The sequence below is a fragment of the Chiloscyllium punctatum genome, chromosome 46 (assembly GCF_047496795.1).
Source record: "Chiloscyllium punctatum isolate Juve2018m chromosome 46, sChiPun1.3, whole genome shotgun sequence".
In the NCBI taxonomy this organism is placed as follows: domain Eukaryota; kingdom Metazoa; phylum Chordata; class Chondrichthyes; order Orectolobiformes; family Hemiscylliidae; genus Chiloscyllium; species Chiloscyllium punctatum.
The window spans coordinates 47,709,740-47,736,808 of NC_092784.1; the positions used below are offsets into that span (position 1 = coordinate 47,709,740).

A 27,069-nucleotide genomic window follows, 5' to 3' on the forward strand; every position below is an offset into this window, starting at 1 on the left:
AATTACAGTTGCTTTGTGGGTGGTTTAGCAAGGTCCCACATATAGCAATAACCAATTGATATGTTTTGATGATGTTATTTGAATACTGGGCAGGACACTGGGAGAACTCCCAGTTCTTTGAAAAGATGCAATGCAATCTGTTAAATATGCCTAAAAAGGCAGTTTGCGTCTATTCTGGAAGATATAGCATCTCTATATTGCACTGAAGTATCGACCTAGATTATGTGTTGATGCCTTGGAATGGGCTTGAACCCACAAACTGCTGATTTGGAACCAAGAGTGCTACAACTGGACAAAGCTGACACTTAGAAATCAAGGGTACATTGGAGAGGTATGAGGGAACAACTGTGCAATCTGTTGAGTGATGCTTTTCTTTATCAAGCTTTCACAATATAGCACTATCCATTACAGTAGACAGTGGAGCACACTAGTTTAGATACCTGTTATGTTGCTTTCAGTTATTTAAGAGAAATGTGTTAGGTGAATTGTCATAACTATTTCTGTATTAGACTTACCTCGATTAGAAATTGATATTGGAATGCACTGCCTTGTGTATGCAGCCATTTGAAAGTATTACCATGCCATAGCAAAGCAAAGACGTGAAAAGGTGAATTGATTAGAAATGCATACAAATGATTTTAGTTATTTTGTTGCATTGAAGTGCCAAAGTGCCATGTATCCTGGAGTCGCAATGTACACAAGTTTCCAATTTCATTTGTAATTTTGGTGGGTGGTAAGACGAGGGATTCAACAGGGATTGGAGTTGGAATACAAACGAACTCTGAAAGCTGTTGAAAATCTTGCAGCGTTTGCTTTCTTTTCCTACCTCCTTTGTCCAGTTTCTAGCGAGGCTCTGAGAAAGAAAGTCAAGTTGCTCTTTTCAGCTCATTCTGTAAAGGTGTTGTGTACTACACTGTTACAGAATATAAAGATTTCATATCTGCTTAGTTAACCTCAGATGTTAGGGAGGGGGGAACATAACTGGATTCCAGTTCTGGGCTATTGATTCTGCAAATGTGTACATGTCTGGATGTTAGGTGAGATTGGATCTTAAGTGAGTTAGATTTTGCCATGATGGTTCCCTCACATTTTGATAGTTTTCTAGTACGTGTTGTCGAATTCACATGGCTTAGTCTCACGTATGTGAAAAATCATCATTTACTTGAGCTGCCAGGATGTTATGTTCTCTGTGGAAGTAGACTTAAAAGATTGTTTCTATCACTGTAGATAAGAGTTGGGGCTTAAACAGCCAGGGAAGGTGGTTTTGGTGGGAGTGTGTGAGCAGTGGTGGCCTGGTAACCATGTTATAGTAATAAAGCGGTGCATAGATGTGACCCATACCCTTACAAAGCCATGTCAAGCTAGATGCAGCAAATGAAGGCTGAGTTGTATACCTTTAGGAATGATAGTATCCCAAGCCTTTTTCCCCATGCCTAGAAGCAGCATTGTCCTGGTTGAACCTTGTCGGGCAAGGAAAAGCTTATGGCATAAGGAGACCTAAAGTGGGCCAAAGAATTTCACTTTCAGTTTATGGGGAAACCGTTAAAAAATGTTCATTGCAATTTCCCCTTTGTTTCATTTACAGCAATTGATTCAGCGCCTAGCAAAGAGACGCGTTGTGAATTTTGCGGTGATTACTTTGAGAACCGCAAGGGGCTGTCGAGTCACGCAAGGTCACACCTGAGGCAGTTTGGGGTGACTGAATGGACAGTTAACGGTTCGCCAATAGACACATTGAAGGAGCTTATGAAAAGGAAAATGCATCCTCTCGACTCGCCTCTCACACCTGAGCTCAAAATGCCCTCAAAGCCAGCATCAATGCAGGCCCTGCAGAGTGAACCCTTCTCGCCCTCTCCGGGTAAATCATCCAAGTTTAGCCTGACCATTCCATCTGTCGGGCAGGTTCCATCAGGATCACTAGTGCCGAAAAAGGTTCAGGGGCAATTTTTCTCCCCTCCACCACTGAAAAAACTGAAGCTGACCCCACTGAAAAAGGTGAAACAGGAGCACTTCACAATAGAGTATAATCCTGAGGAATCAGCAACCTTGCTGAAGAGCAGCAGTTATTTATCCGAACAAATGTGGTCATCCAGCGAAGATACCTCACCTCTTCGTTTAAGTAGGTTTTTCTGTTGATGCGACAGTTTTGTGTTTACCTTAGTTAGTGAAAAAAGCTGAACAATTATACTGTTGGAAATAGTGGAAAATGATTCTAAAAAGTCAGTTAGAATTTAGAGTTTGTATGTGGAATAAAACAGCATTTACAGTATATACTGTAAAATATTGCTGGCTAATAAGATTATTAGGCTTCAGATAATGATTGAGTTTTATGGTTATATGAATCTATCTTATTGCTTTTCTTAATTGTTTTACCTCCTGTATTCACTGCCCCTCCTTTTTGCTGCAAATTGCAGCAATTAATATCTATCTGGATTGCTCAGTGGCATCACCTGATGGCCAAGCAGAAAAAACACATTACCAGAAGCATACCAAACAGAACAGTGGCCAAAGTCACATGTGCTTTTCCTCCTTGCCATTCTCTCCTGAGTCCTGAAGGGTTGGCACATTTTAGTGTTTCTTGTAGTACATGGAGCCTTAAAATCTGAATGCCTGAAATGTAAGCAGCTTTTTAAAAATAATGTATACCCTACTGTGTGTGGTCCAATTTTAATAGAAAGCAAATGGACTTCTTCTGAACCATTACACAACTTTTAAAAAAGCAATGTTAGAGGAGAAGTTAATTCTTAATAGTAATCATCTATGCTTAGTACTTCCAGATGTGTCTCTGATGGTGCATGCCTTTATTATTTCATAAAATATGTGCAGTCTTCAATGTGTTTGCTTTTACAGGGCTTATTGTATAACCCTAGTCTTCCATTGGTTTACTTCTATGTGACACTTAAGACTATGTCTATCCATTGGGTTAAATCTTGGAACCTTGTTCCTTTTTTCCAAAAAAACTTTTCTGCCACCATGAGAACTGTGTAATTTGAAATGCATTGTGAGACCAAGTTCAGACTGCTGTCTCCTCTTTTGCTTCTGTTGGCAAATAGCACTGCTGCTATCTTTCATTAGGTGTAGGCAGAGCTTGTGCTATAGTTATAGTTCTCATGCTTCCCCACAATGAACTTTTAAGAATGATTAGTATAACGTGCTCAATCAAAGCTGGTTTACGTAAATGCCCACCTGGGATTTCCAGTGTGTACTTGAGGCAATGGGTGAATTACCTGTTGTTATGCACAGTACCCAGTTTTGAAGAGTTGAAACCAACATCCTCTTTGAGAAGAGCTAATTAAGAACACAAATGATGTAAAGTGACCTTCAAAGACTGCAATTTGTTCATGTATCAGATTTTTATTATGGAACTTTAGACTGTTCTGTGGTTCAAAGTACTGTTGGTTAAAGGGGAATGTCAGCAACTAATGAGGAGCACTGGTGAGACGGTCTATGCATTCTCATAGATTGAGAAAGATGTTTGCTGCCTTTGAGTTCAAATTTGCTATTAGGCTGTAGCCCTCTGTCTGTGAGGTAAAGTCATTTTTACCTGACAGTTGGGCTTCCTTTAATTCTTAGCAGGGTGCCCTCAACTTTTGATACGTGATTTGGATCTTATTGGCTCTCAACAAGAACATATGTTAACATCTTACAAAAAGTCATTCCCCAGCAATAGGAACTTTAAGAGACTGCAAGTGGTTGTCAGCTTCTCTACAAATTAGGAGCAAGAATAAGCTCCTATCTACCAGATTGCTCCATCTCGTTGCCTACCCCGATAAACTTTCATCCCTTGTTTATCAAGAATCTGTCTACCTCTGCTTTAAAAGTATTTAACAACTTTGCTCCCACCACCTTTTGAGGAACAAGTTCCAGTGACTCTTGGTTCTGAGTGGACAAAAAATGCCCTCATCTCTGTTTTAAATTAGAGATCCCGAATTTCGAAAAAAAAATTCTTTCCATGTCTACTTTGTCAAGCCCCCTCAGGATCTTCTCAAGTCACCTCTTATTCTTCTAAACTCCAATAGGTACATGCCTAGCCTGTCAAACCTTCCTTCATATGATAGCCCACACCTTTTTCAGGTATTTATCTAGTAAATCTTCTCTGAGAAACTACTGATATATTTAGAATGTTCCTTAAATAAGGAGACCGGTACTATAAACATGAATCTGGATGTCATCTCACCAGTACCTTGTACAATCAAAGCATAACTACTTACTTTTGAATTCAGTCCCCTTTAAAATAAACAATAACACGTTATTTTCTTTCTTGATTATTTGCTGTATGAAATGTATCCCTAGCAATTACAGGTCAATCAGTTTAACTTCAGTGGTTGGGAAATGATTTTGAAACAATTATTTAGGATAGAGTTAACAGCCACATGGAAGAAAAGGTTAATAAAGAAGAACCAGCACAGATTTCCTGAGGGAAAATAATGTTTAATTTGCTGGAGTTTATTGTAGAGTTGTATATTTGTGACAGAGCTATGACAGATATGTAGTTATGTGGCTATGTAGACATCCAAAAGGGCTTAATACAGTACTAACAGATTTGTGTGGAAGGTTACAGCTCATGAAACAAGTGGGACAGTAGCAACATGGATGCTAAACCGGCTGACGGATAGGGAACAAAGAATAATAATGAACGGATATTCTTAAGGCCTTTTTTTTTCTAACAAATATCTGTAATCCTGGACTGCAGGGGACAATTTCAATGTTCATGGATGATAAAAACAAAGATTGTGGAAGCATTGGAAATGGTGAGGAAGACCGTGATTGACCATTTGGTGCACTGGGCAGATAGGAGGCAGATGAAGTTCCATGCCGAGATGTATTAGACAGTGCATTTTGGTAGAAAGACAATGGAGGTAACCGCATTTAAAAAATGTGCAGGAGCAGCTGGGTGTATATGTACTTAAGTCAGTAAAGATGGCAAGACAGGTAAGGTGAGCAGTTAAAGCTCTGGATGCTGTAAGCTCCCTTATAAAGAGGGGCAGAGTACAGGAGAAAGAAGGTTGGAACCATACCTGGCGACAAGGAAGATGTTGGAGATCAGTCATCTCAATTCCAGGACACCTGCAGGAGTTCTTCAGGGTAATGTCCTGGGCTCAGTCATCATCAGCTGCTGCATCAATGACCTTCCCTCTATCATGAGGTCAGAAGTGGGGGTTTTGCTGATAATTGTGCAAAGTTCAGCACCATTTATGACTTTTCAAATACTGAAGCAGTTCATGTCCATATGCAACAAGACCTGGCCAATATCCAGACTTGGGCTAAGAAGTAGCAAGTAAAATTTGTTAGCGAGTTTTGAGAAGATTTGTAGCTCAGATTGAGGTTCTGGATGCTCGCTGAACTGGAAGGTTCATGTTCAGACGTTTCGTCACCATATCTTCGGTGAGCCTCCGGACTCACTGGAGAAAGCAGGACAATAGAAAGCAGGAATCATCAGCAGTGCTTTGTCCGGAGTCTCACTGAAGATGTTACCTAGAATGGTGACGCAACATCTGAACGTGAACCTTCCAGCTCAGAGAGCCAACCTACATCCAGTAAAATTTGTACTATACAAATGCCAGCAATGACTATCTTTAACAAGAGAGAATCTACCCATTGTTTTTTGGCATTCAATGTTGTTAGCAGTACTGAATCCTTTACTATTGGCATCCTGGATTTGCTATTGACCAGAAATTGAATTGGGTTAGCCATCTTAACATAGCGGCTACAAAAGTAGTTCAGAGCCTAGAAATCCAGCATCATAATTCACCTCTTGACTCCTCTAGGTCTGTCTACCATCTGCAAGGTGCAAGTCAGGAGTGCGATAGAATACTCCCCACCTGCCTAGATGAGAACACCTTAACACTCAAGATTGACACCATCCAAGATAAAACAACTCACCTGATTGGTACCATATCTACAAGTAACCACCACTGATACTCAGTAGCAACTGTGTGTGCCATTTACAAGATGAACTGCAGAAATTCACCAATGTTCCTTAGACAGCACCTTCCAAATCTACCACCGTGTCTAACTAAAAAGGCAGGGTCAGCAGTTACGTGGGAACGCCTTCACCTTATAAGTTCCTCTTTAAATCACCCACCCTGACATTGAATCTTATTACTATTTCTTCAATATTGCAGGTTTAAAATTCAGGAGCTCCATCTCAATGACATTGTGGGTCTACTGATACCAAATGATCTGCAGTAGTTCAAAAAGGCAGCACACTAACACCTTCCAAAAAGCAATTAGGGACAGGCATTAAATGCTGTCACAGCCATTGTCATCTGCATCCATAAATGAATAAAAAACAGTTTTGCTGATCTTGTTTAAGATACTACTTAGACCTCAGCTGAAGTAATGCATGCAGTTCTGGGTACCATACTTTAGAAAGGATGCAAATGCATTGTAAAAATTTTTTTAAAACTGCACATGTTGGTAAAGTTTGGTAGTATGTTTAAGTTCTTGAGTTAATCTTTCCTTGGAATTTTCTTTCTTGTTTAAATTCAAAACAAAAACAGATGTTGCTGGAAAAGCTCAGCAGGTCTGGCAGCATTTATGATGAGAAATCAATGTTAACATTTTGCATCTGGTGACCCTTGCTCAGAGTTGAGTGCTGAGGAAGGGTCACTGAACCAGAAACGTTTACTCCAGTTTCTCTTCACAGATGTTGCCAGAGCTGCTGAACTTTTCCAGCAATTTCTGTTTTTGTTGTGACTGAATTGGTTGGAATGTAGAGAGGTTCATAAGATTAGCTCCAGGAGTGAGAAACATCAGCTATGAGGATAGTGTGGAGAAGTTAGATTTATTTTCCTTTTTAAAAGGAGACAACCAAAAGGTAGTTTGATAGAATTTTTCATAATCAAGGGGTGGTTTGGGATAAACATCCCTCTTGCAGAAAGGTTGAGAACTAGAGAGTACAGAGAAAAAGTAACTTGCAAGAAGCAAATGTGATGTGAGAAAGGTACAGTCAAGCGAGTTGAGAGAGTCTGGAATGTTCTTCCTGGAAGTGTGGTGGAGGCAGGTTCAATTGAGGCATTCAAGAAGACTTTCAAAATAGAAACAATATTCAAGGTTATGGGGAAAAGACAGGAGAATGGCACTAATTCAGTGTTCATTCAGCGAGCTGATACAGACATGATGAGTTAAGCAATCTCCTAATTGTAATTCTGTGATTCTGTGCATTGGGACATTCTGATTTCTTTTCACCCAGAAGCTCTGCAGTCTCTCTCCATTTGGGAAAATGTGTTTTTTTTTAACTTCTCCTGCCAAGATGTATCACATTTTCTCACATTATACTCCATTTACCAGAGATTTGCCTGCTCACTGACACTATTTCTTTATAGCCTCCTTATGCTGTCCTCAAACATGGACAACATCAGCAAACATACCTTTGAGACCTTCATCTACATCATTTATTTAAATTATAAAAAGTTGAGACTGGCATTGATCCCTGTGCCATACTACTGTCAAATCTTGCCAGTCAAAAAAAGTGACCTTGTTGGTTAGCCAATCTTCTACCCATGTCCATGTGTTAGCCCCTACACCGTGTCTTTATATTTGACAATACTCATTTGATATGGCATCGTACCAAATGCCTTCTGGAAATATTAAGTGCGGCACTAATGCCCTTTATCCACAGTACACTTAATTCATCAGAGACCTCCAAAAGACTTTGTGATTTTCCTTTCACAAAACCACATTGACTCTGTGATTATCTCGAACCTTTGTAAGCACCCTGCCAGCACACCTTTAATAGATTCTAACATCTTCCCAATGACTGATATTAAACTAACGGCCTATGGTTTCCTTTTTGAGTACTGTTTTCTCTGAAACAATTTTTTTTTGGGAATTAGAACCAATGGATTAATTATCTCACAAGCCACTTCTTTTAAGATTCTAGGATGAAATTCATTATGACCCAGGGACTTAACAGCCCGCAGCTCCAACAATCTGTTTGGCAGCCTTCCCTGACTATTGTAATCTTCTTACGCTCCACTCTTCTCCCGCACCCCCCTTCCCCCACCCCCATTTCCTGATTTATAGCTATTTCTGGGCTACCTGCAAAATACCTGTTGAACTTGTAAGACCATAGGAAATAGGAACAGGAGCAGGCTGTTTGGCCCCTTGAGCCTACTCGCCCATTCAAAAGGATCATGGTTGATCTGACATCTGCCGTCTTTCTTATTTTCCATTATTAATTCCCTAGGCTCAGTTTCTACAGGACCGATACTCACTTTAGCTATTTTCTTATCTATAGAAACTTAATATTTGTTTTCATATTTCTCGCATCTTTCTCTCATGCTCTTAATTTTTCCTTCTTTATTAATATTTTAGTCAATCTTTGCTGGTTTTATATTCTGTCCAGTCTTCGGCCTGCCATCAGCTTTGTGTGAGTATATGCTATTTCATTAAGTTTGGTAGTATATTTAAGTTCTTGAGTTAATCTTTCCTTGGAATTTTCTTTCTTGCTGAAATGTATCTGCTGTATTTTGAAATATCCCCTTAAGTACTGGCTACTATGTTTCTATCAGAGCTGAAAATATGTTGCTGGAAAAGCGCAGCAGGTCAGGCAGCATCCAAGGAACAGGCGAATCGACGTTTCGGGCATAAGCCCTTCTTCATTTCTATCAACCTATCACAGTTCAGTTCAGTTCAGTTAGCTTTGCTTTCATACCCTCATAATTGCCCATATTTTAAGATTAAAGCGCTTATCTCTGACCCACATCTCTCCAAATTGAATCCAACTGTAATTAATAAAATAGTCTGCTCTCTGCTTGATTTAGGGCATGCTGTTCTGCCAAAATATCTCAAACATTCCAGGAATTCTTCACCTAAGTAACGTTTGCTCACCTAACTTTTTCAGTCACAATGTAGATTAAAATTCCCCATAGTTATCAATTACCTTTTTGGGAAGCTTCCAATTTTTCTTCTTTTATGCTCTGACCTCCCGTATGGTTACAATTTGGGGAGCTGTTCTTCACTCCCAAAGGTGTTACTTCCCCTCTGTGTGACTGTCATTGTCAGTTAACAGAGTAATTTCTCCAACTTTTCATAGTTTGCTGCATTTATTCATTAGTCCCAGTCTGTTTTCTTAAAGCCAGTCAGAGAGATATACAGCACGAAAATAGACCCCTCGGTCCAACTTGTTCATGCCAACTAGATATCCTAAACTAATCGAGTCTCATTTGCCGGCACTTGCCTCATATCCCTCTAAACCACACACCCCCCCCCCCATGCCTTTTAAATGTTGTAATTGTACCAGCCTCCACCATTTCCTCTGGCAGCTCATTCCATACGCGCAACATCCTCTGTGTGAAAACGCTACCTCTTATAATCTTTAGAAGCTATTAGATAATAGTTATGAACTGTTAGCCCAATTAGCGATAAATATTTGTTTCAAATGCTATTTGAATTCAGGTACAAAGCTTTGAATTTAACCCATTGTTTTATGTTTCTAAACCTCTATCTTATCTGTTGATTTAATCTTAGATTTGTGCTCTTTACTCCTGACGTAGTCTGCTGATCATTTCCCACATTAATACCTTCTTTCTTGCTTTATCTGTATTCTGATTTATCACACGTTTTCAGATTCGAGCCCTTGTCCCCCACTATTTAGTTTAAATTCTGTGTTCCTCTCATTATGCAAATCAGACTGAGTCAGATACAGTTGACCTCATGTACACATGCAATCTTTAGCTTTTTATGTCTGATATACTATTAGCTTGATCAGTACGTTTTTGAAGTCTTTCATATTGGTCATAGTCAACATATTCTTCAGGCAGTTATAATTGATATATTTACTGGATATTGAGTTTGATTGTTGCAAGATGATATTTACACGTTTTCCTTTACTAAGTGCAGCTGACTGAGGTGCCCAAGAAGCATTCCTTCTGGTTGTACAAACATAGTCATTTCTTAGTCAAGAATTTGGCCTTTTTCAACCCAGGACGTGAGAAGAGTTTGTATTGCCCAGTGCCTTCCACATACTGGGATATTCTGAAACAGTATTCTTCAGAACATTGTCACTTTTTAGAGAGAATCAGCAGCAATTTGCACACATCAGAATCCCATGTAATAACAGTAATGATTTGCATCAGATAGTGTACCAAGTGTCACAGTGAAACATGCTAGGTCCTTGGGGCATGTAGAGCAATTTATTTCAGAAGTAAGCAATGTAACTGTCGTTTGATAAAACATCCTGTATATCTGAGTTGTAGATTAACCTTTAAGTGATCTCTCAGGCAATAATTGCACCCCAACGTAAGGAATCTAAAAGTGCTTTTAATGAAAATAAGTTCCAAAAAATAAAGCACAGCCTTTTGGAAAAGCCCTTACTGCATGAATTGAAGAAAATATGGTTAGAGCTGAAGAAATCTTTGGTTTGTGCATCTGCATTCTATTGTCATACAGTTTAAGAGAGAGTTGTTGGATTTGATAAGCTACTACACATAAGGCTACTCAATAAAATAAAAGCCCATGGTGTTGGGTGTGGTTTTATTTGCATATAAGATGGGCTAACTATTAGAAGACAGAGTTGCGATAAAGGAGGTGTTTTCAAAATGGCACCTTGTAACTTGTGGAAAGAACTGCGATCAGTGCTTTGTTCTTAATTATTTAGAATACATATTAGTGACTATAGCTAAGTTTGCAGATGGGAAGTAGGTGGGAAGGCAAATGTTAGGGATGACAAAAGGGGCTTACAGAGGGATCTGGAAAGCAGTGAGTGGACAGAAGCTTGGCAGATGAAATACTATGTGGAAAATGTATGGTTATATACTTTGGCAGGAAGAATAGAAGAGCTGAGCATTATTCAAATTGGAAAAGTCTGCAGAAAGCTGCAGCAATGGAGTGATTTGGGAGTCCTCATGAATACATCTCAAAAGCATTACGAATTTAGTGAGTATTAGGAAAGGCAGTTGGAATACTGGCCTTTATTTCAGAGGGAATAGAGTATAAAAATAGGGTAGTCGTGCTAACAAGGCACCAGTCAGACCACAGCTGGAACACTGAACAGTTTTGACCCCCTTAATCCAAGTAAAGATGTACAGTGAGTTCTGAAATAATGCAATAATTCCGTTCTCTTACAATCTTGCGTTATAAGAAAATTGCACAATAGCCGCCCCATTTAAACTAATGGGGCTGGAATTGTGTTATAGCCAATACAGGTAAAGGAAGTTAGTGTTCCGCAAATAGAAATCTAAATTCTTCAATCGAGTTTAAGTCAATTCACATCGAAGAAATGCGCATTATAGCAGAAGCAATTGTACTTTATCAGATGCAGTCCAGAGATGGTTCTTTAGATTGATTCTCCACATGGAGGGATTTTCTTATGGGAGATGTTAAGTAGGTTTGGCTAAGACTCATTGAAATTTAGAAAGAGAGGAGGCCTTATTGAAACATTCTAGATTCTTAGGGGATTTGACGGGTAGACGCTGAGTAAGAAATCATCCATTTAAGGCAGGGTTGAGGATTTTTTTCTGAGGATGGTGAATCCGTGCAGTTCTTTATTGTAGATAGTTGTCAAGGTCATTAAGTATATTTAAGGCTGCAATAGATTTCCATTCCTCGACGATTATGGGGAAAAGGCAAGAAAGTGGAATTGAATATTATCAGATCAGCCATTTTCTAATTGATCGGCAATGTGGTTTCAATGGCTAAATGGCCTCATAGGGTGGCACAGTGGTTAGCACTGCTGCCTCTCAACATCAGGCATCCGGATTCGATTCCAGCCTTGGGTGACTGTCTGTGTGGAGTTTGGGCATTCTCCCAGTGTCTGCGTGGGTTTGCTGTGGGTGCTCCAGTTTCCTCCTGCACTCCAAAGATGTGTAGGTTAGGGGAATTGATTAGATTAGATTTTCTACAGTGTGGAAACCGACCTTTTGGCCTAACAAGTCCACACCGACCCTCCGAAGAGTAACCCACCCAGACTCATTTCCCTACATTTACCCCTGATGAATGCACCTAACACTATGGGCAATTTAGCATGGCCAATTCACCTGACCTGCACAACTTTTGTAATGTGGGAGGAAACTGGAACACCATGGAGTTGGCCATGCTAAATTGCCCATAGTGTCAAGGGATGTTCAGGCTAGATGGATTAGCCACGGGAATCAGTGTTGCAGGGCTAGGTTTAGAGGGTTGGGTCTGGGGGGATGCTCTTCGGAGGGTCAATGTGGACTCAATGGACCTAATGGCCTGCTTCCATAATGTAGGGATTTTATTATGATTCTGTGAGTTTTTTTCCCTATGTCACAGGTCCTTTGGTCTGTGCTGATATGGCTAATCTCAAAGGAAACCTTACCACTTCACAGAGGAAAAGAATCTACCAAGTCTGCTTCTCTAAGTTTGTGCACCACAGCAATTTCTGTTCGATGATAGTTGAGGATGGAATTTGGTGCTGTATTCTTGCTAGGCTGAATATTTAATCTTGCATGAACATGGTGTGACTCCTTGGATGTTAACCTGTTGTTAGGAGAGATGAGGAAACTATTTCATCAAAAATGCACGAAGCTTATAGTCATATCAAAATGTCACTAAGCCAAAGTACGGGTAATTCTTCCATAACGCAATGGTTGCATTCTAGTGTAACCCTGTGCTTTATAAAAATCACGCAATAAGAATAACTGTTGGTGATGCTATATGTGTTTGCACTTTACAAACAGTGTCCCCTATTCATCAGTCGCATTACAGCCAATTTGCATTGACAAATTGCTCATTTTAGCAGACCGATATGTACCCTGAATTTTGACATGTTGGGAATGTTTTTATGTAATATATCAGCACAGGGGGCTGCATTTCAATTTCTTAGTTGCGTCAATTTTTCTTACTTATTAGAAGTACAATTTCAAGTAAGCCATTTTAAATGTGACACTTCAATTTAGCACCTGTAGCTTGTTAAATCCTTAGATTTTCTTTGGCTGTAAATGAGAAATTAATGCCTACAGTTCTTCCTACCTACTGCTTTGCCTGTTGGAGGTTACTTGTCATTTTTGCTCTCTTTCACTGAGACAATGAATCTTTATCTTCCAGCCCTGAACTGCACTCTTTGCTTTGTATTTGGATTAGCATTAGCTTATGAATTCTTTCTGCAAGCAAAAACTAGATTATGGGCAGCTTTGCTATCCACTGTGAAGCCAAACAAAATATTGTCCTCATCTGGGTTTACAGTTAAAAGGAAGTGTCGAGCAATTTTAAATTTCCCTTCAAAGACAGAAACAGAAATTGCTGGAAAAACTCAACAGGTCTGGCAGCACCTGAGGATAGAAAACAGAGTTTACGTTTTGGATCCAGGAGACAATTTGGTTCTGATGAAGAGTCATTGAACCTGAAGCATTAACTCTGATTTCTCTCCATGGATGTTGCCAGACCTGCTGAGCTTTTCCAGCAATTTCTGTTTTTGTCTTTCTGATTTCTAGCATCTGCAGTTCTTTTGGTTTCCAGTTTGTCGGCTTTTTTTTTAAATAGTGGAGCACCTTCGTTAGCTGTTCTGTGAATACTTGTTTGACATCAGTCACTGTCAGTATTCTTTTTGAGTTAAGATTTTATGGTCATTGTCTTTGATACGGTTTTGACTGTTCTGAAGAGGAGAAAGTGAGGACTGCAGATGTTCGAGATCAGAGTCGAAGAGTGTGGCGCTGGAAAAGCAGCATCAGAGGAGCAGGCAAATCGGTGTTTTGAGCATAAGCTCTTCATCAGGAGTGAGAGGGTGGCACAGTGGGGCTGAGAGATAAATGGGAGGGGAATGGGACTGGGGGGGTGGTAACTGGGAATGCGATAGGTAGATGGAGGTGGGGGGGATGATGGTGATAGGTCAGAAAGGACGGTGGAGCGGATAGGTGGGAAGGAAGTTAGACGGGTAGGACAGTTCAAAAGGTGGTGCCGAGTTTGAGGGTTCGATCTGGGATAAGGTGGGGGATGGGGAAATGAAGAAACTGGTGAAATCTACATTGATCCTGTGTGGTTGGTCCCAAAGTTGAAGATGAGGCGTTCTTCCTCCAGGCGTCGGGTGGCTAGTGTTTGGTCATGGAGGCGGCCCAGGACTTGCATGTCCTTGACAGAGTGGGAGGGGAGCCATATCCAATAGAGATTTACCTGTACTTCCACCCACATCATCTACTGTGTTCGTTACTCTCTGTGTGGTCTCCTCTACATTGGGAAGACAGGACGCCAACTTGCAGAACATTTCAGAGAACATCTGTGGGACCACTTGCATGCAAGCCTTGGGCCTCCTTCACTGCCAACTCTAGCCGCCTGACGTCCGATGTTCTGACCTGACTGACTTGGCACATTCACATCAATTTATTAAGAAGATTTGTACAAAATCTAGTTTGATTGGATTGAATACATCATTTTTGGTGGTCGTAGGCACAACGAGTCAAATGGTCTTCTGTGCTGTAAGTTTTCAAAATTTTTTATGAGTCAATCTTTTTATTCATTGGTTATTGGTTATATTAAATATGGTACTTGAAAGAAGGAAAGTTAATTTGATATTTTGCTTGCTATTAGCATGTGGTTTAGCTGAGCAGTTATTGACCAGTGCTGCCAATTTTCTGACCCAGCATTGACGTATCTGATCAACCTTTTCGGGTTTTCCTGTGAAATATCAAACTATGAGAAAGTGAGGACTGCAAATGCTGGAGATCAGAGTCGAGAGTGTGGTGCAGATCAGGCAGCATCCGAGGCGCAGGAGAATCGATATTTCGGGCATAAGCCCTTCATCAGGAAATATCAAACTACCAACACTTTGTATTTGGCCTCTGTTTCATTATCTTCGGTTGAATACTTTTGTTTTTGGAGCGTTCTCAATTCTTAACATTTCCTTGAAATAGATATTATTTATCACCAGAGGACAGTTGTCCCTGTTTCCTTGCATTGCACTTAAAAAAACAGGCTTGAGTTATGAACATTGCACAGATAGTAGTCAAGCAGGTTTCCATCTTCAGTTTATTGACCCCCTGTTGTATATTTTATTAAATGCACCATCATGTTGCATCCTGAAGCAACTATCCCGTTTGTTGCACTTGGTGACATGTACTGCGCCTAGCAGACTAGCATTAACTTTGACCGTTTCATTGAAAATGTCACAATCATATGGGATTTTCAGTGACTCTAATTTTACCGTTTTTCTTTTATCTGCAGCTTGTACATTTCTGATTCACATAAGGCCTTTTATCTCTAGGAAATTTTCTCCAGCCATATCAGGTCTTTAGCTTTTCGTGGATGGATTTCCTTTTCTGGATTTTCCACTTGTAGTTTCTTTGATTGCACACTATTTACCCGGACTGTGCTTGTTTACTTCTAGGCTTAATATCTTAAACTTTGGGTTTAAGTATGACATTTCTCCGCATATAAAGTAAATTTGTGTATCACACTATTTGATGTAAATGATAATAGTGGAAGACCTGTTAAAGACTTAGCAAAGAATGATTGTATCCAGGGCTACTTGATAGTGAAATTTGAAATAATTTTTTGACATTCGTATGTTCTGCTGAGAATAGGACTTTCTGCTTATTTTGAGAAGGAGAAGTGATTTTGGTTAACAGTTTGTACTAAGTGGGTATCATTATGTAAGATTCATCTAGCAAGTATTGAAAAATTCTATTAAGTTGCTCAGTTACTCAGCCTACTTGCCTCATGACTTGTAGAAGCATTACTAGGAATGGTCTTGGCCTGCAGTCTTTGCTGTCTTGATCTTTAAGTGGAAACTGAGGTTTCTCATGAGCTAAGGCATATCTCACCCTCAATTTGGTTTATAAACTAGCTGAAAGTAAATTACTTACAATTGTTCAACTTGCTTTGGATTTCAAAGTACCATATGGTTGGTACCAGGTTATGAGTTGGAGTTGTACATATTTGTGTAAACTTTAGGATTCTTCCAAGCATTTTCCCTGTGTCTAGAAAACAATTCTGGCCATGTGATCTGAAAGAAATGTTTCAAATGAATAGTGGCTGAAGATCTTTGCTCCTGGCTCAGATGTTTGATGCAATCTGAGAGAACTGTGTGCCATCACCAGGGAAAGATGACTGAGCCATGATCCAGCAACCCAATTTAAATTTTGAACTCATACTTAGTGTAACTAATGTTCTTAACATTTTTACAAGAGTAGATCCCCAAAGATAACTGCATTTTTGGCTGAATAGGAAAACTATTTTCTCAGATGAATAGAATCCCAATCTTTCTGCAGTGACTTATTAAAGACTAGGCACTATTGTACGTTTTTTTTTGTACACAGTAGTGTCTCGACTTATGAACTTAATCCGTTCTGGGACCCGGTTCGCGAACCGAATCAATTTTTCCCATTGTTCGAATAGCGTAAGAATGCTTGGATGCAGCAACGAACGCTGTTCACAGAGCATGCGCCAAAGACTAACTGAATGAGATCACGCGGGGCTGGAGAGCTTTTGCATTCAAAGCGCGCGTAGCAAAGCAGAACAATGAAACCACGTGGTCACACACGGGCTTTTTGCGTTCGTACCTTTAATTTCGTACGTGCATTGAAGCAAACTTTTACATACAATCCTGTTCGTAAACTGATTTGTTCATAAACGGGGTCGTTCATATGTCGAGGTGCTACTGTACTTCAAATGTGATTTTACCACCATCCTGAGTATTGCAGTAAATTTCCTGACAGAAATGTGCTCCATTCTGAATGAATTCACCATTTAGATTCCATAAATGAAAGCTTAAAAAGTGAGAGTGACGATTCATAGAACTTATGGGGGTACCTCCTTTGGCAGGAATCAGAAGTATCCATCAAAAATATTTTACTGTGAATGTTTTGATAGTCTGATCATTTGCTCTTCCTCTGGGTCAAATGCTCCATTTACATTGAATTGAGAATCACTTTAGAGCTATCTGGAAGTTCCTGTTCATTCACATTAAAGTTATTGTTTATTCTAGTGAAGGTGCATTGACAAAACCTGGTTTCAAGGTGATATCCTAGAATTTCCCATTCCACATCAATGATACAGTGGTCCCCTTCCAATCTTTTTATGTGGAGGTTATGTTTTGAGACTTGTTGAATTCCTTTGCTTTGGATCTTGAGTTTCCCCTTTAAATTTTGATGTGCGGCTCTTGTCCTTTTACTTGCTGCCTTTTTGATTGGAGAGCTTTGAAATTACTGATCATTCATATTATTGCTTTGTAGCATTACAGTATTCAGCCATAACTCAAAAACTAAATAGTGACCGTCTGAAGGAGACTGTAGGTTGTTTGAGAAGCTTTAGTGAAAAAACTCCCTTTGAATCAACAGCCTTGAGGTCTCTGTCAAATGCTAAATCTGATCCTGGTGTTTATGAAATTGCTGAACACAGTGACTGAATGCAAAAACTCTCTCTGACATTTGGGAAGGCAGTTCCTTATTGAAATTTAGGGCATACTGTTAATTAGCACCAGACTGATTGATTGATTGCCCATGTTGATGTAAAGAAGTCTCCTGTCCTATTTCATCATTGTCGAGGAGGTTATGCATAGTTCTATACAGGTTTCAATGTTTAATGTATCAGAGATCTCAAATTGTACATTCTTAATATTAGAGAACCCTATATTGTACTACTTTGCTTTCAGCTTTTAATATAGAGCAGCCATTTCTTCTACTACTGGTAAAGTTAATCTTCTCAATCCTTTATTAATGACCAGATACATGAATAACCAGTGTGGTTTTGATTGAATGTAAGCATACTTGTTTGGTGTATGCCGAAAGTGGCTATTGATCAACAGAGAGTAAATGGAGATTAAAGTTTATTTCCTGGGATCTGGGCTTTGAATCTTGATTTAATGGTGTGAAAGTCCTTATTTTCCACCTCTGTTTTTGGATCTTAAGTTGATTGTTTGGCTATGCCCATATTACAGATTTTACCATCTGATCTTTGGCACTAAAACGGTAACCTTGCTTAGGAGGCTGCAGGGATGCTTGATGTGAGAAATCGGTATGTCACACAGAAAAGTTGGCTCTTGCATCCAAATTTAACATGTTTGCGACTGCTACTGTCTCTGGGTGACATGAGAAACTTGGTGGGTGGGTCCAATCGCTGTCCCCATTTTAACTTGAAATTCACCTCACCATCTCCTTTGTCCCCTCAGTGATTAAATTTCTTTTTTGTTTTGTAGCAGTTGACCAACCCAACAAGGATGTCCGCTGCGAGTTTTGTGGTGAATACTTTGAGAATCGCAAAGGGCTATCAAGCCATGCCAGGTCACATCTGAGGCAGTTTGGTGTGACAGAGTGGACTGTGAATGGTTCACCAATTGATACGTTGAAAGAGCTGATGAAGAGGAAAGGAAAGCCTGAACCACTTAGCCATGAGTCAATGCAGCGGGAGCTACAACGAGAGCCTGAAAACTACCTGTACGAGGAAAAGTCAATTTCTAAGTCATTGGGTCCACTTATTAAGTCATCTGGCAAGGAGGTGCAGCAAAAGCATCTAACGTCCACCGCACGAAAAGTATTAACTTACATGCCCAGCACCCAACATGCGACTGGGTCACCACTGGGCAAGAAGATACCGATGGGTTTTGTGTCAACTGCACCATTAAAGAAACCCATGCTAGATGATAGAAATCTGACGCCAGAATTGAAACCCAGCTATACTCCAGGGTCAGGCTTGTTTAAGCCAAAGGCCACATGGTCCCCGCAGGAGAAGGTGGCAACGAGTCCAGTAATAGGTAAGTCAGACTTGTTTGAATGCTCTTGCTTTCTCTTTGGTCTGATAAGTCTGCACATTTATCTCCAAACAGTTGGCTGCCAGATAAGTAACTCTTCTGTACCTCCTGGCATTGCTGCTTGCAAGAAACATTTTCAGAGATGCCCCGACTTCATTGTTTAGTTTTGTTTTTTTTAAATCTATTCCCTGTGGTGTGGCATAGTTGCTTGCTGTTTCTCCTCTCCATCTTCCGAGTCACACAGCTGAGATTGGGGACCACATTGTGCAGGGAATCCTGCTGTAAGTCATGGTGCAGTGCATTGCCAATGCAATACTCTGCAAACGCTGCGCTTTTGCCCAGGTCTTACTCAGAGTGATTGTTATAGTTCCTGACCCATCTTAGTAACGAGTTTGGAAGATTCACGGTTATTTGTTTTTTTTCTTTCCCCTAGATTTGTTTGCAGGGTATGGGTGATGTGGGGCTGTTTATTGTGCAACCCACTCATGCTAAGAAATCAATAAGCTGCCTTCTTAGTTACACAACTGGCTTGCTAGACCACTGCAAAATGTATTAAGAGTCAACATAGTATGAGATTAGAATTGAGTATGAGCCAAACCAGGTTGTGGTGCCAGGATCCCTGCTGGGAAGAATAGTTTCTGTACAAAAATAAGGTGTTTTTTTTTAAATCCAATTTTGTGTTCTTTTTGTTTCAACTGTGTTACTGGGAGCCAGATCACTCTAACAATCTTCTCTCAGCCACTTCATGGATTGTTGGCTTGTTCAGTTTCCTCCCAAAGTAATATATAAGAAAGATGTCAATTTCTTCTTACATGAGGCAAAATTGACATTGATGCTGTGGTTTGCTGCAATTTTCTGTATGGTGCAAATGGCATGGGGACACAGTGAACTTCAGTCCTCGGTTAATGCAGGACAGCAGTATGGGCTGCTTTACACAGATTCCAGGAGAGAACGTTTCTTGTACAACTGAAAGGATACTGATGTGTCAAGAAATATATTTGACAAGGTGACGTTTTCTGAATTTCTCAACACACTAACAATGAGATAAATAACTTCACAAGGTTTACTGATCCCAAGGTATTATTCACTTCCTTCTGTTAAAAAAAAATTGGCCAATACTCGGCTCCAAATCTTTTACATTCTGATGTATTGCTAATCTTGAACTTTCACCTGAATACCTTTGTACTCTGGGAGAAGTTCTCAGATTTGAGTTTCTATTGTTGGCTCAATTCTGCTTCATTCTTAAGAAATATGCCAGAAGGGGAGTAACTCAGTTAGATCTGATGAAAAAGCTTTTCCGTTCCATTAAACATGATCAAGTCTTTAGATTGTAATACTGCTATTGCCCTTCCCTCCTACTGTTGTCTTGCATGTATTCTTGTGAAATTGTTCACTATTCCACATGTTCTCATTGTGCCAATGAGTAGTCAAAGCTGATAGTAGAAATAAATGGGAACTTCACTTGTGTAAGGATGTGGAATAAAAGACAATCTTGAAATAATTACTATTGTGAAAAGACACTTTCTTGTTTTATCTTTTTTTTCCAGTTTCTCTCTGTCTCCTTAAGGCACTAACTCTTATTGGGTTACAGGACTAAGGGTGGGCGCAGTCCTCTGTGAGTGCATTCATCAAATGGAGAACCTTAAACTATCTACAGCTTTAACCACGGATGGCATCGCAACTGAACTTAATCTTGGCCTCGCATGCATATTTTCCAGTACAGGTCATTGTATCTTGGGAAAGAATGGGAATCTGAGCAGGTTTCCTTTTCGTGCCCATCCCACCCCCATAAGAATTCAACTCAGTTACAGTACTCCCACTGCTCTCCTAACAGAGATCAGCTCACTCCATTCCAGGACCATTCCTGTTTAGCACATCACTGGCCATTTCCTTTACCCACCAGAACCAAACTGAAATTTATTATAATGTACTTTTCTCAAATTCTAGCATTGTCTCCTGGGACTTTTTCTCATTGAAGTTACAGAACCGTGATTAGAGATTCACGAGTGATGTTCAAAATGCATAGGATGGGTTGAGTTAGAGGAAAAGGCACAGAGTGGAATTCTACCTAGACCAGTGGGGTAAGCATAGTCAATTTTAAAAGGAAACTCAATACTTTTCGAATAAGGAGAAGAGCAGAACAATGGAGCTAAGTGGCTAAGCATTTATGTGCTGGCACATTCTCAGTGGCCTGACTAGAATCCTGTGCTGTAACATGGTTAATTCAGGAAGCACAGAGAAAACCACAGTCTTTACTATCAGGACTGTTGAACATTAATTTGACTTAAACAGATGGCTGCACCACTAAACAGCCGGAGTCACATTAACACGTTGATTTGTGTCCTGGTCTCTTCCCTGCAGCCGCAGATACTTGCTGCGAATTGTGTGGCCACTACTTTGAAAACCGGAAAGCTTTAGCCAGCCATGCCAGAGCCCATCTCAGACAGTTCGGGGTGACTGAATGGCACATCAACGGCTCACCGATAGACACCCTGAGGGAATGGATCCGCCAGAAGCCCAACATTGGCACAGGTGCTTCCCTGAACTGTATGCAGGATCGCCCTCTTCCAAAACCTATCAGAAACAATATCAAATCTGTGGTTAAAGAGCTGTCGGGGGAGCTGTGTTCTCTGCCAGGGGGTAAGACGGTGAAGTTGGAGCCAGTGCAGCCCAAAACAGTAGAGCTGGGGTTTCCGGCCTCACCGGTACAGAAGAATCCAGAGACAGAAAAAATGCCTCCGACAGAGTGCTACATCCCCACAGATCTGAGCCAAGGCAGCATAACTGAGTGCACCCCGAGCTCCTCTATGCCATCTGAGGACGATGAGCCACATCCAAAGAAAAAGAGAAGTAAGTTTGTATTCAGTATTTGAGCAAATATTTTTATAGAATTTTAAAAAAGAACTACTAAAAAAACCAATTGGTCACTTGTTTCTGTGCAGTGTTCTCATCTTAAAGGTGTAGGCTGTTCAGGACAGACTAACTGTTCATATTTGACCTACCACTTTAAGAACCAGTTCCTATGAAGCCCTTCCTTTCAATTTTAACGTAAGGCTTCTTTATTACAATAAAAAAAACTTGTAAGGACATCTAATTTATTGTAAAAATGTTTTTTTTTTCTTTTCCAAAACCACAGAAGGCTAGGTGGGTAATGGGCTTAGTTTGATAAACAGGCAATCTCCAGGGCTACTTGACTGATCATGACCATTGTGGCCGCATCTAACTATATAGAAACCCTCTTTTTGAACCATGAAACCTGAGTTGCATCTCAATGTTTGATAAGGCAGTATGGGTTGAATGATTATCCTCCAGCTGTCTGCCATTAAAGGAGCACATACCTGAACCCGTGTAAATCAATAGGCAGGTTGTACAATTTCATATTTCCATTTCGCAATAATGTTTGCATAGTTTTATCAATTATTGTAAATCCCCAAGAAAAATTTAATGTTTCTACTGGTGATGACAAATTCAAAAGAAATTCCTGTTTCATCAACCTTTGTTTTGATATTTGCCACCTTGTTTTCACAAGTTCTTTGCATAGTACCCAATGGTTGACACATTGATACTGATGTCCATTGTAACGAGTTGTACTTTTTTTTCCTTCATAATTGTTAAGTTAAAAATCTCTGACTAGTTATGCATGCATCTTTAAGTACAGGATAAATGTACTGTTCAAGGTAGACCTAGAATTTTTCTGAACCAGTATTCAAGAAATTATTTCTAGTGACTTTTTCCAGAATTGCTCCATTTCCTTTCCCTAAAGTTGAAAGACTCAGAGGTTGGAGAGTTTTCACCTGGGACAATAAATCAAAGATAGTGTGTCTCGAGTAGAAGAATCCTAGAAGAATTGCCCAAGAAGAGGCAATTTGGCCTGTTCTTGCTTTCGCACGCTGTCAGAGGACTTTATTCACAATCCCCCAGTCTTTTTCCCATGATATATTCTTGGGTGATGGTGATTTACTTTCAACCTCTGCTAATCTACAAATGAATTTGCATTCATAAGGTAACTATGCTGATGTAAATGCTAACACTCTGAAGCATCCATAATAAATAAATTGTCTTATCCCATTAAGACTTTTCTTATCCCTCTTATTGTCTGTCTTGAAAGTAGTAACTCAGTCTCGAGTGTACCTATGACCAAGAATAGGCCATTCAGTCCGTCAAACCTTCCTGATATTTTAGATTATGGCATCTCAGTGATGTTTTCCCACAACGTCTCCATATTTCCTAACATCATTAGTCTCCAGAAACCTTTAAATTTCTGTTCTGAATTCAATGGTTCAGCTTTCAGAGAATTCTGTGTAGAGACCACCCTTTGTGTTCCTCCTCCTCTCAGTCTTAAATTAGTCTTAACCTTAGATTAATTCCCCTGATTCTAGTTCACCAGCCGTGGGAACTTTGTATCTATATACACCTTTTCATGCCCCGATTTCCCAGAATTTTCTCTCATTTTACATCATTTTTCAAAAACTAAGAAATATAGACCTCAGTTTCTCATCGTGAGACAGTTCCACCATCACCGAGATTAATCTGATGAATTGCCATTGCATTTCCTTTCTGGCAAAGCTATCTTTGCTAGAATAAGGAGACTAATTTACAATACTCCAGGTGCAGTTCCCACTAATGCTGTACACAGCTGCAGCCGGGCATCTTTAATTCTGCATTATCAATCTTGCAGTACTTTCTGGTTTTGATTGGCACAGCCAAGCCTTGACTTTATTCTTATGGTTGTCATGGTGCAGGATCAAAGCGGAGCAGTTAGAAGCGGGTGCAGGGTGCTCATCCTTCTCCTTTCCCCATGCCCCATGCTCTCAGTGAAAACTTGAACATTTCAAAGCACTATGTTAACAGTACATACAAACTCCATCCAGGCCAGCAGAAAAGTGCAAATAAGTATCTTTACCCCTTGTGAATTAAACCAGTTTTGGACCCTAAAGAACAATATAATGGCATTGTTTGCAGTCCAGAGATACCAGCTATTGAGTTATTTTCTGATGAGAAGAGATTAGGTAGATTGGGCTGGAATATAGAACAGTGTGAGGCAGTCTCATTGAAAAATACAAGATTCTTCGGGTACTTGACAGGGTAGATGTGGAGAGATTGTTTTCCCTTGTGAGAGAGTCTAGGACCAGAGGGCATAATCTAAAAAAAGGGGTTGCGATTTTAAGTGGAGATGAGGAAGAAGTTCTTCACTTGAGGGTGAACCTCCATGTACCTGTGGAATTCTTTACTTCTGAGGACTAATGAGCTGGGTTATTAAGAAAATTCAAGGCTGAAATAGTAAGGGAATTGAGGATGATGGTGGAAAGGTAGGAAAATAGAGTTGAAGATTGGATCAATCATGATCTCACTGAATGGCCTATTTCTCCCCTGTCTGGTTACTAATTAATCCGAAATAAATAAAGCTATGAATTTATTTAGGATGTTTCAGAATGTTTTATTTGAATATCTAAATATCTGAATATATAGCTAGTACAGCACCTCCCTGCTCTGAGCCCATGTTACCCTGCAGACTTCTAAAACTACATGTTTGGAAAGTTGCAGACAATACAATTCTGTAATAATCCATAGTCAGTGCACCTAGAGTTTATACCTGCACTGTGATATCATAATGTCACCTAAAACATTAAATAAGTCTCTCCCTTCTCTGAGCTAAGAAAGAAAATACATTACTTAATTTGTCAGCTTTGCATTCAGATAGCAGTTTGTATTTCATTGCTGGATTTTATCATTTGAATCCTTAAGTTGCTGCAAGTCATATTTCTCCTCTTTAAAGTATACGTTCTAAGCCCAAGCACCTTACAATGCAGTTGTACAGTTGTTAAAGTTAGTTTTTGTCAGATGCTTTACTAATAAGTGTTCAGCACTTTCCGTAGAGATGACCAAATGCAGAAGAATAACCTGATAACCTCTGTAAACTGACATGACTTGGGTTACTAAGAAACAGATCAGCATGAAAGCAATGTCGGAAATCCACCAAGTATGTGAGGAATGTAGTTAGCTAGTTATTACTTCTGTAAATCTTCAGAGAGAAGGGGTTTAGGTTAAAGTGCATCATATTCAATTGCTCCAGTTCAATTAAAAGGTATTATCTGACTTGACCAAAGATTCTTGTGATTGCATCCACCTTGTTAAAGCACACACATCATTGCCCTTCTATCTGTAGTTATGATTTTTACAAATTTTAAAATAGAGGATTTTCATTGTTCCAAAATATTCCCATTATTTGTGACATCTCTAAAGAGTTGTATGTCATATTATTGTTAGTATTACAAAAGTAACAATATTCTCAGTTCACCAAGGCAAATAACCAGGAAATTCCTTTTTTTTTGGACTGTGTGAGGGCAATTTCTGACCTAACTGCAACATGTACATTGCATCCTTGGTCAAATAATCTGTTAAACATGCTGTCCAGATCTTGCGTGAATGTCTACCTTAAGCGAGGTGCAGAAGAACAAGCGAAATTTGTGTATTTGCAAATATGCTGTCATTTTTCCTTCATTTGTGAAACACTGCTGTGAAACCCCAGGGTATAGCTTACATTTATATAGCACCTTTTAAAATAGTGTGTTGTTGAAGGATGAGTGATAGGCCGTGGAGCCATTTAAATAAGTTATGGCTGATGTGTGTCACTATTTCTTCCACTTATCTTAGTTTTACATCCCTTGATTAGCAAAGATCTTTTGGTCTAGGAATGAATATTATTTATTCAGCTAGCATCCACTGCTTTTCTTGGGTGAAAGTTCTCATTTCTAATACATATTGTGTGATGAATAAGCGGGGTCTTTTTAGACTGCCCTACCAGGAGAAAAATTTTCTGTCTTATAAATTCCATTCAAAACACTAATTTCTGGGGTTTTTTTTCCTGTATTACAGGAAATGCAGCTTTAGCTTATATAACGTCTTACAATTCAACATCCTGGCAAATCAGCATTGCACTTTTCAAGCTGACAAATACTTTCTAATTTGCAATACTCAGAACTGTGCACAGGACGTAAGACCAATGTTTTCTCAACATTAAGCAATTGCACAGTAACTGTAATGTTCCCATGCCAGCTGCATGCAAGCTGGCATGTTTACGTTACTGCGCATTCACAGCTGGACAAAGAAAATGTAAATGGCCTCTACATAAAAAATAGGGTTGTTTCAGACCTTCTTCCTCTTCTTCCTGAGCCTTCAAAACATGAGGACTAGCCTTTTGAATTTTTTTAATAGATCTGTATGTAAGGACCCTGAAATTACTTTCAAGCTGTTATTTAATCTATTTGTACATGTGTTCAAACTTTTATATCTTCTGCCTGGCAGAAATATAACTGGGAAAGGAGGGGTCTTATGGTTGATTTCCTGAGGCAGTAAGAAATATGGATGGAATCATTGGATGGAAAGCTAATTTACGTGATGGACCGGACTCTGTTTAAGACTCTCTGTAGTTTCTTGTGGTCTTGGGAATAACAGTTGCTATACAAGGCTGTGATGCAGATAGGATGTTTTCTATGGTGCACCTATAAAAATTGGTAAGAGTCCTTATGGGTGTGCTGAATTTCCTTAACTTGCCAAAGAAGTAAAGACATTGTTGTGTTTCTTGACTCGCATCAACGTGAATGGACCAGGACATATTGTTGGTGATAATCACTCCCAGGAACTTGATGCTGTTGACCATCTCTGCCTCAGCACTGATGATGCATACAGGAGCCTGCCTTCACTCCACTTCCTGAAGTCAATGACCAGCTCCTTCATTTTGCTGACATTGATGGAGAGATTGTTGTCTTTACACCATGCCACTAAGAACTCAATCTCTTTCCTATATTCTGTCTTGTCGCTGTTAAGATCCAATCAACAACGGTGGCGTTGTCAGTAAACTTGTAAATGGAATTGGGGCGAAATTTGGCCACACAGTCGTGAGTGTACAAGGCGTATAGTAGCGGCTGAGTACGCGGTCTTGCAGAGCACTGGTATTAATGATTATCGTGGGAGATTATTTTGTGGCAATAATGAAAGCAGCCAGTAGGTTCATTTGACATGCGCAATTTATACATTTGTTGATTGTCATTAATCAATTAAAATTTCTCCTCAAACTCTCAGTTACAGTATCCTTAAATAGAAAGTATATAACTTCACATCAGTAGATATTGCGCTGATGTCCTGGTTGTTTTCTCTTGGCCACCTTAAAAAATAATTAAGGCATTAACTGTTAGAGATATGCTTGGAACTTGCAGGTACTTTGTCCCAAGCAGAGATTCTTCAACTGTAGATGACGAGCACCAGCAGGAGGGAGACAGTGTTATAACTGCTCCCAGTCTGGACCTAGATTAGATTGGTGCTGGAAAAGCACAGCAGGTCAGGCAGCATCTGAGGAGCAGGAAAATCGATGTTTCGGGCAAAAGCCCTTCACCAGGATTCCTAATGAAGGGCTTTTGCCCGAA

At 39.7% G+C, this 27,069-nt stretch overlaps 1 protein-coding gene across 9 annotated transcripts in view; it reads left to right on the forward strand.

Annotated features, from left to right (window-relative positions):
• Nucleotides 1-27,069, forward strand: part of LOC140468004 (uncharacterized) — a 147,785-nt gene that overhangs the window by 94,256 nt on the left and 26,460 nt on the right. For 6 of the 9 annotated variants that reach the window (XM_072564136.1, XM_072564135.1, XM_072564142.1 and 3 more), the window contains 3 exons: nucleotides 1,586-2,119; nucleotides 18,095-18,649; nucleotides 21,008-21,496. In XM_072564136.1, coding sequence (XP_072420237.1) covers nucleotides 1,586-2,119; nucleotides 18,095-18,649; nucleotides 21,008-21,496 — 1,578 coding nt within the window. The remainder of the gene's footprint in view (nucleotides 1-1,585; nucleotides 2,120-18,094; nucleotides 18,650-21,007; nucleotides 21,497-27,069) is intronic. The other 3 variants (XM_072564138.1, XM_072564141.1, XM_072564140.1) reach the window with 3 other exon arrangements.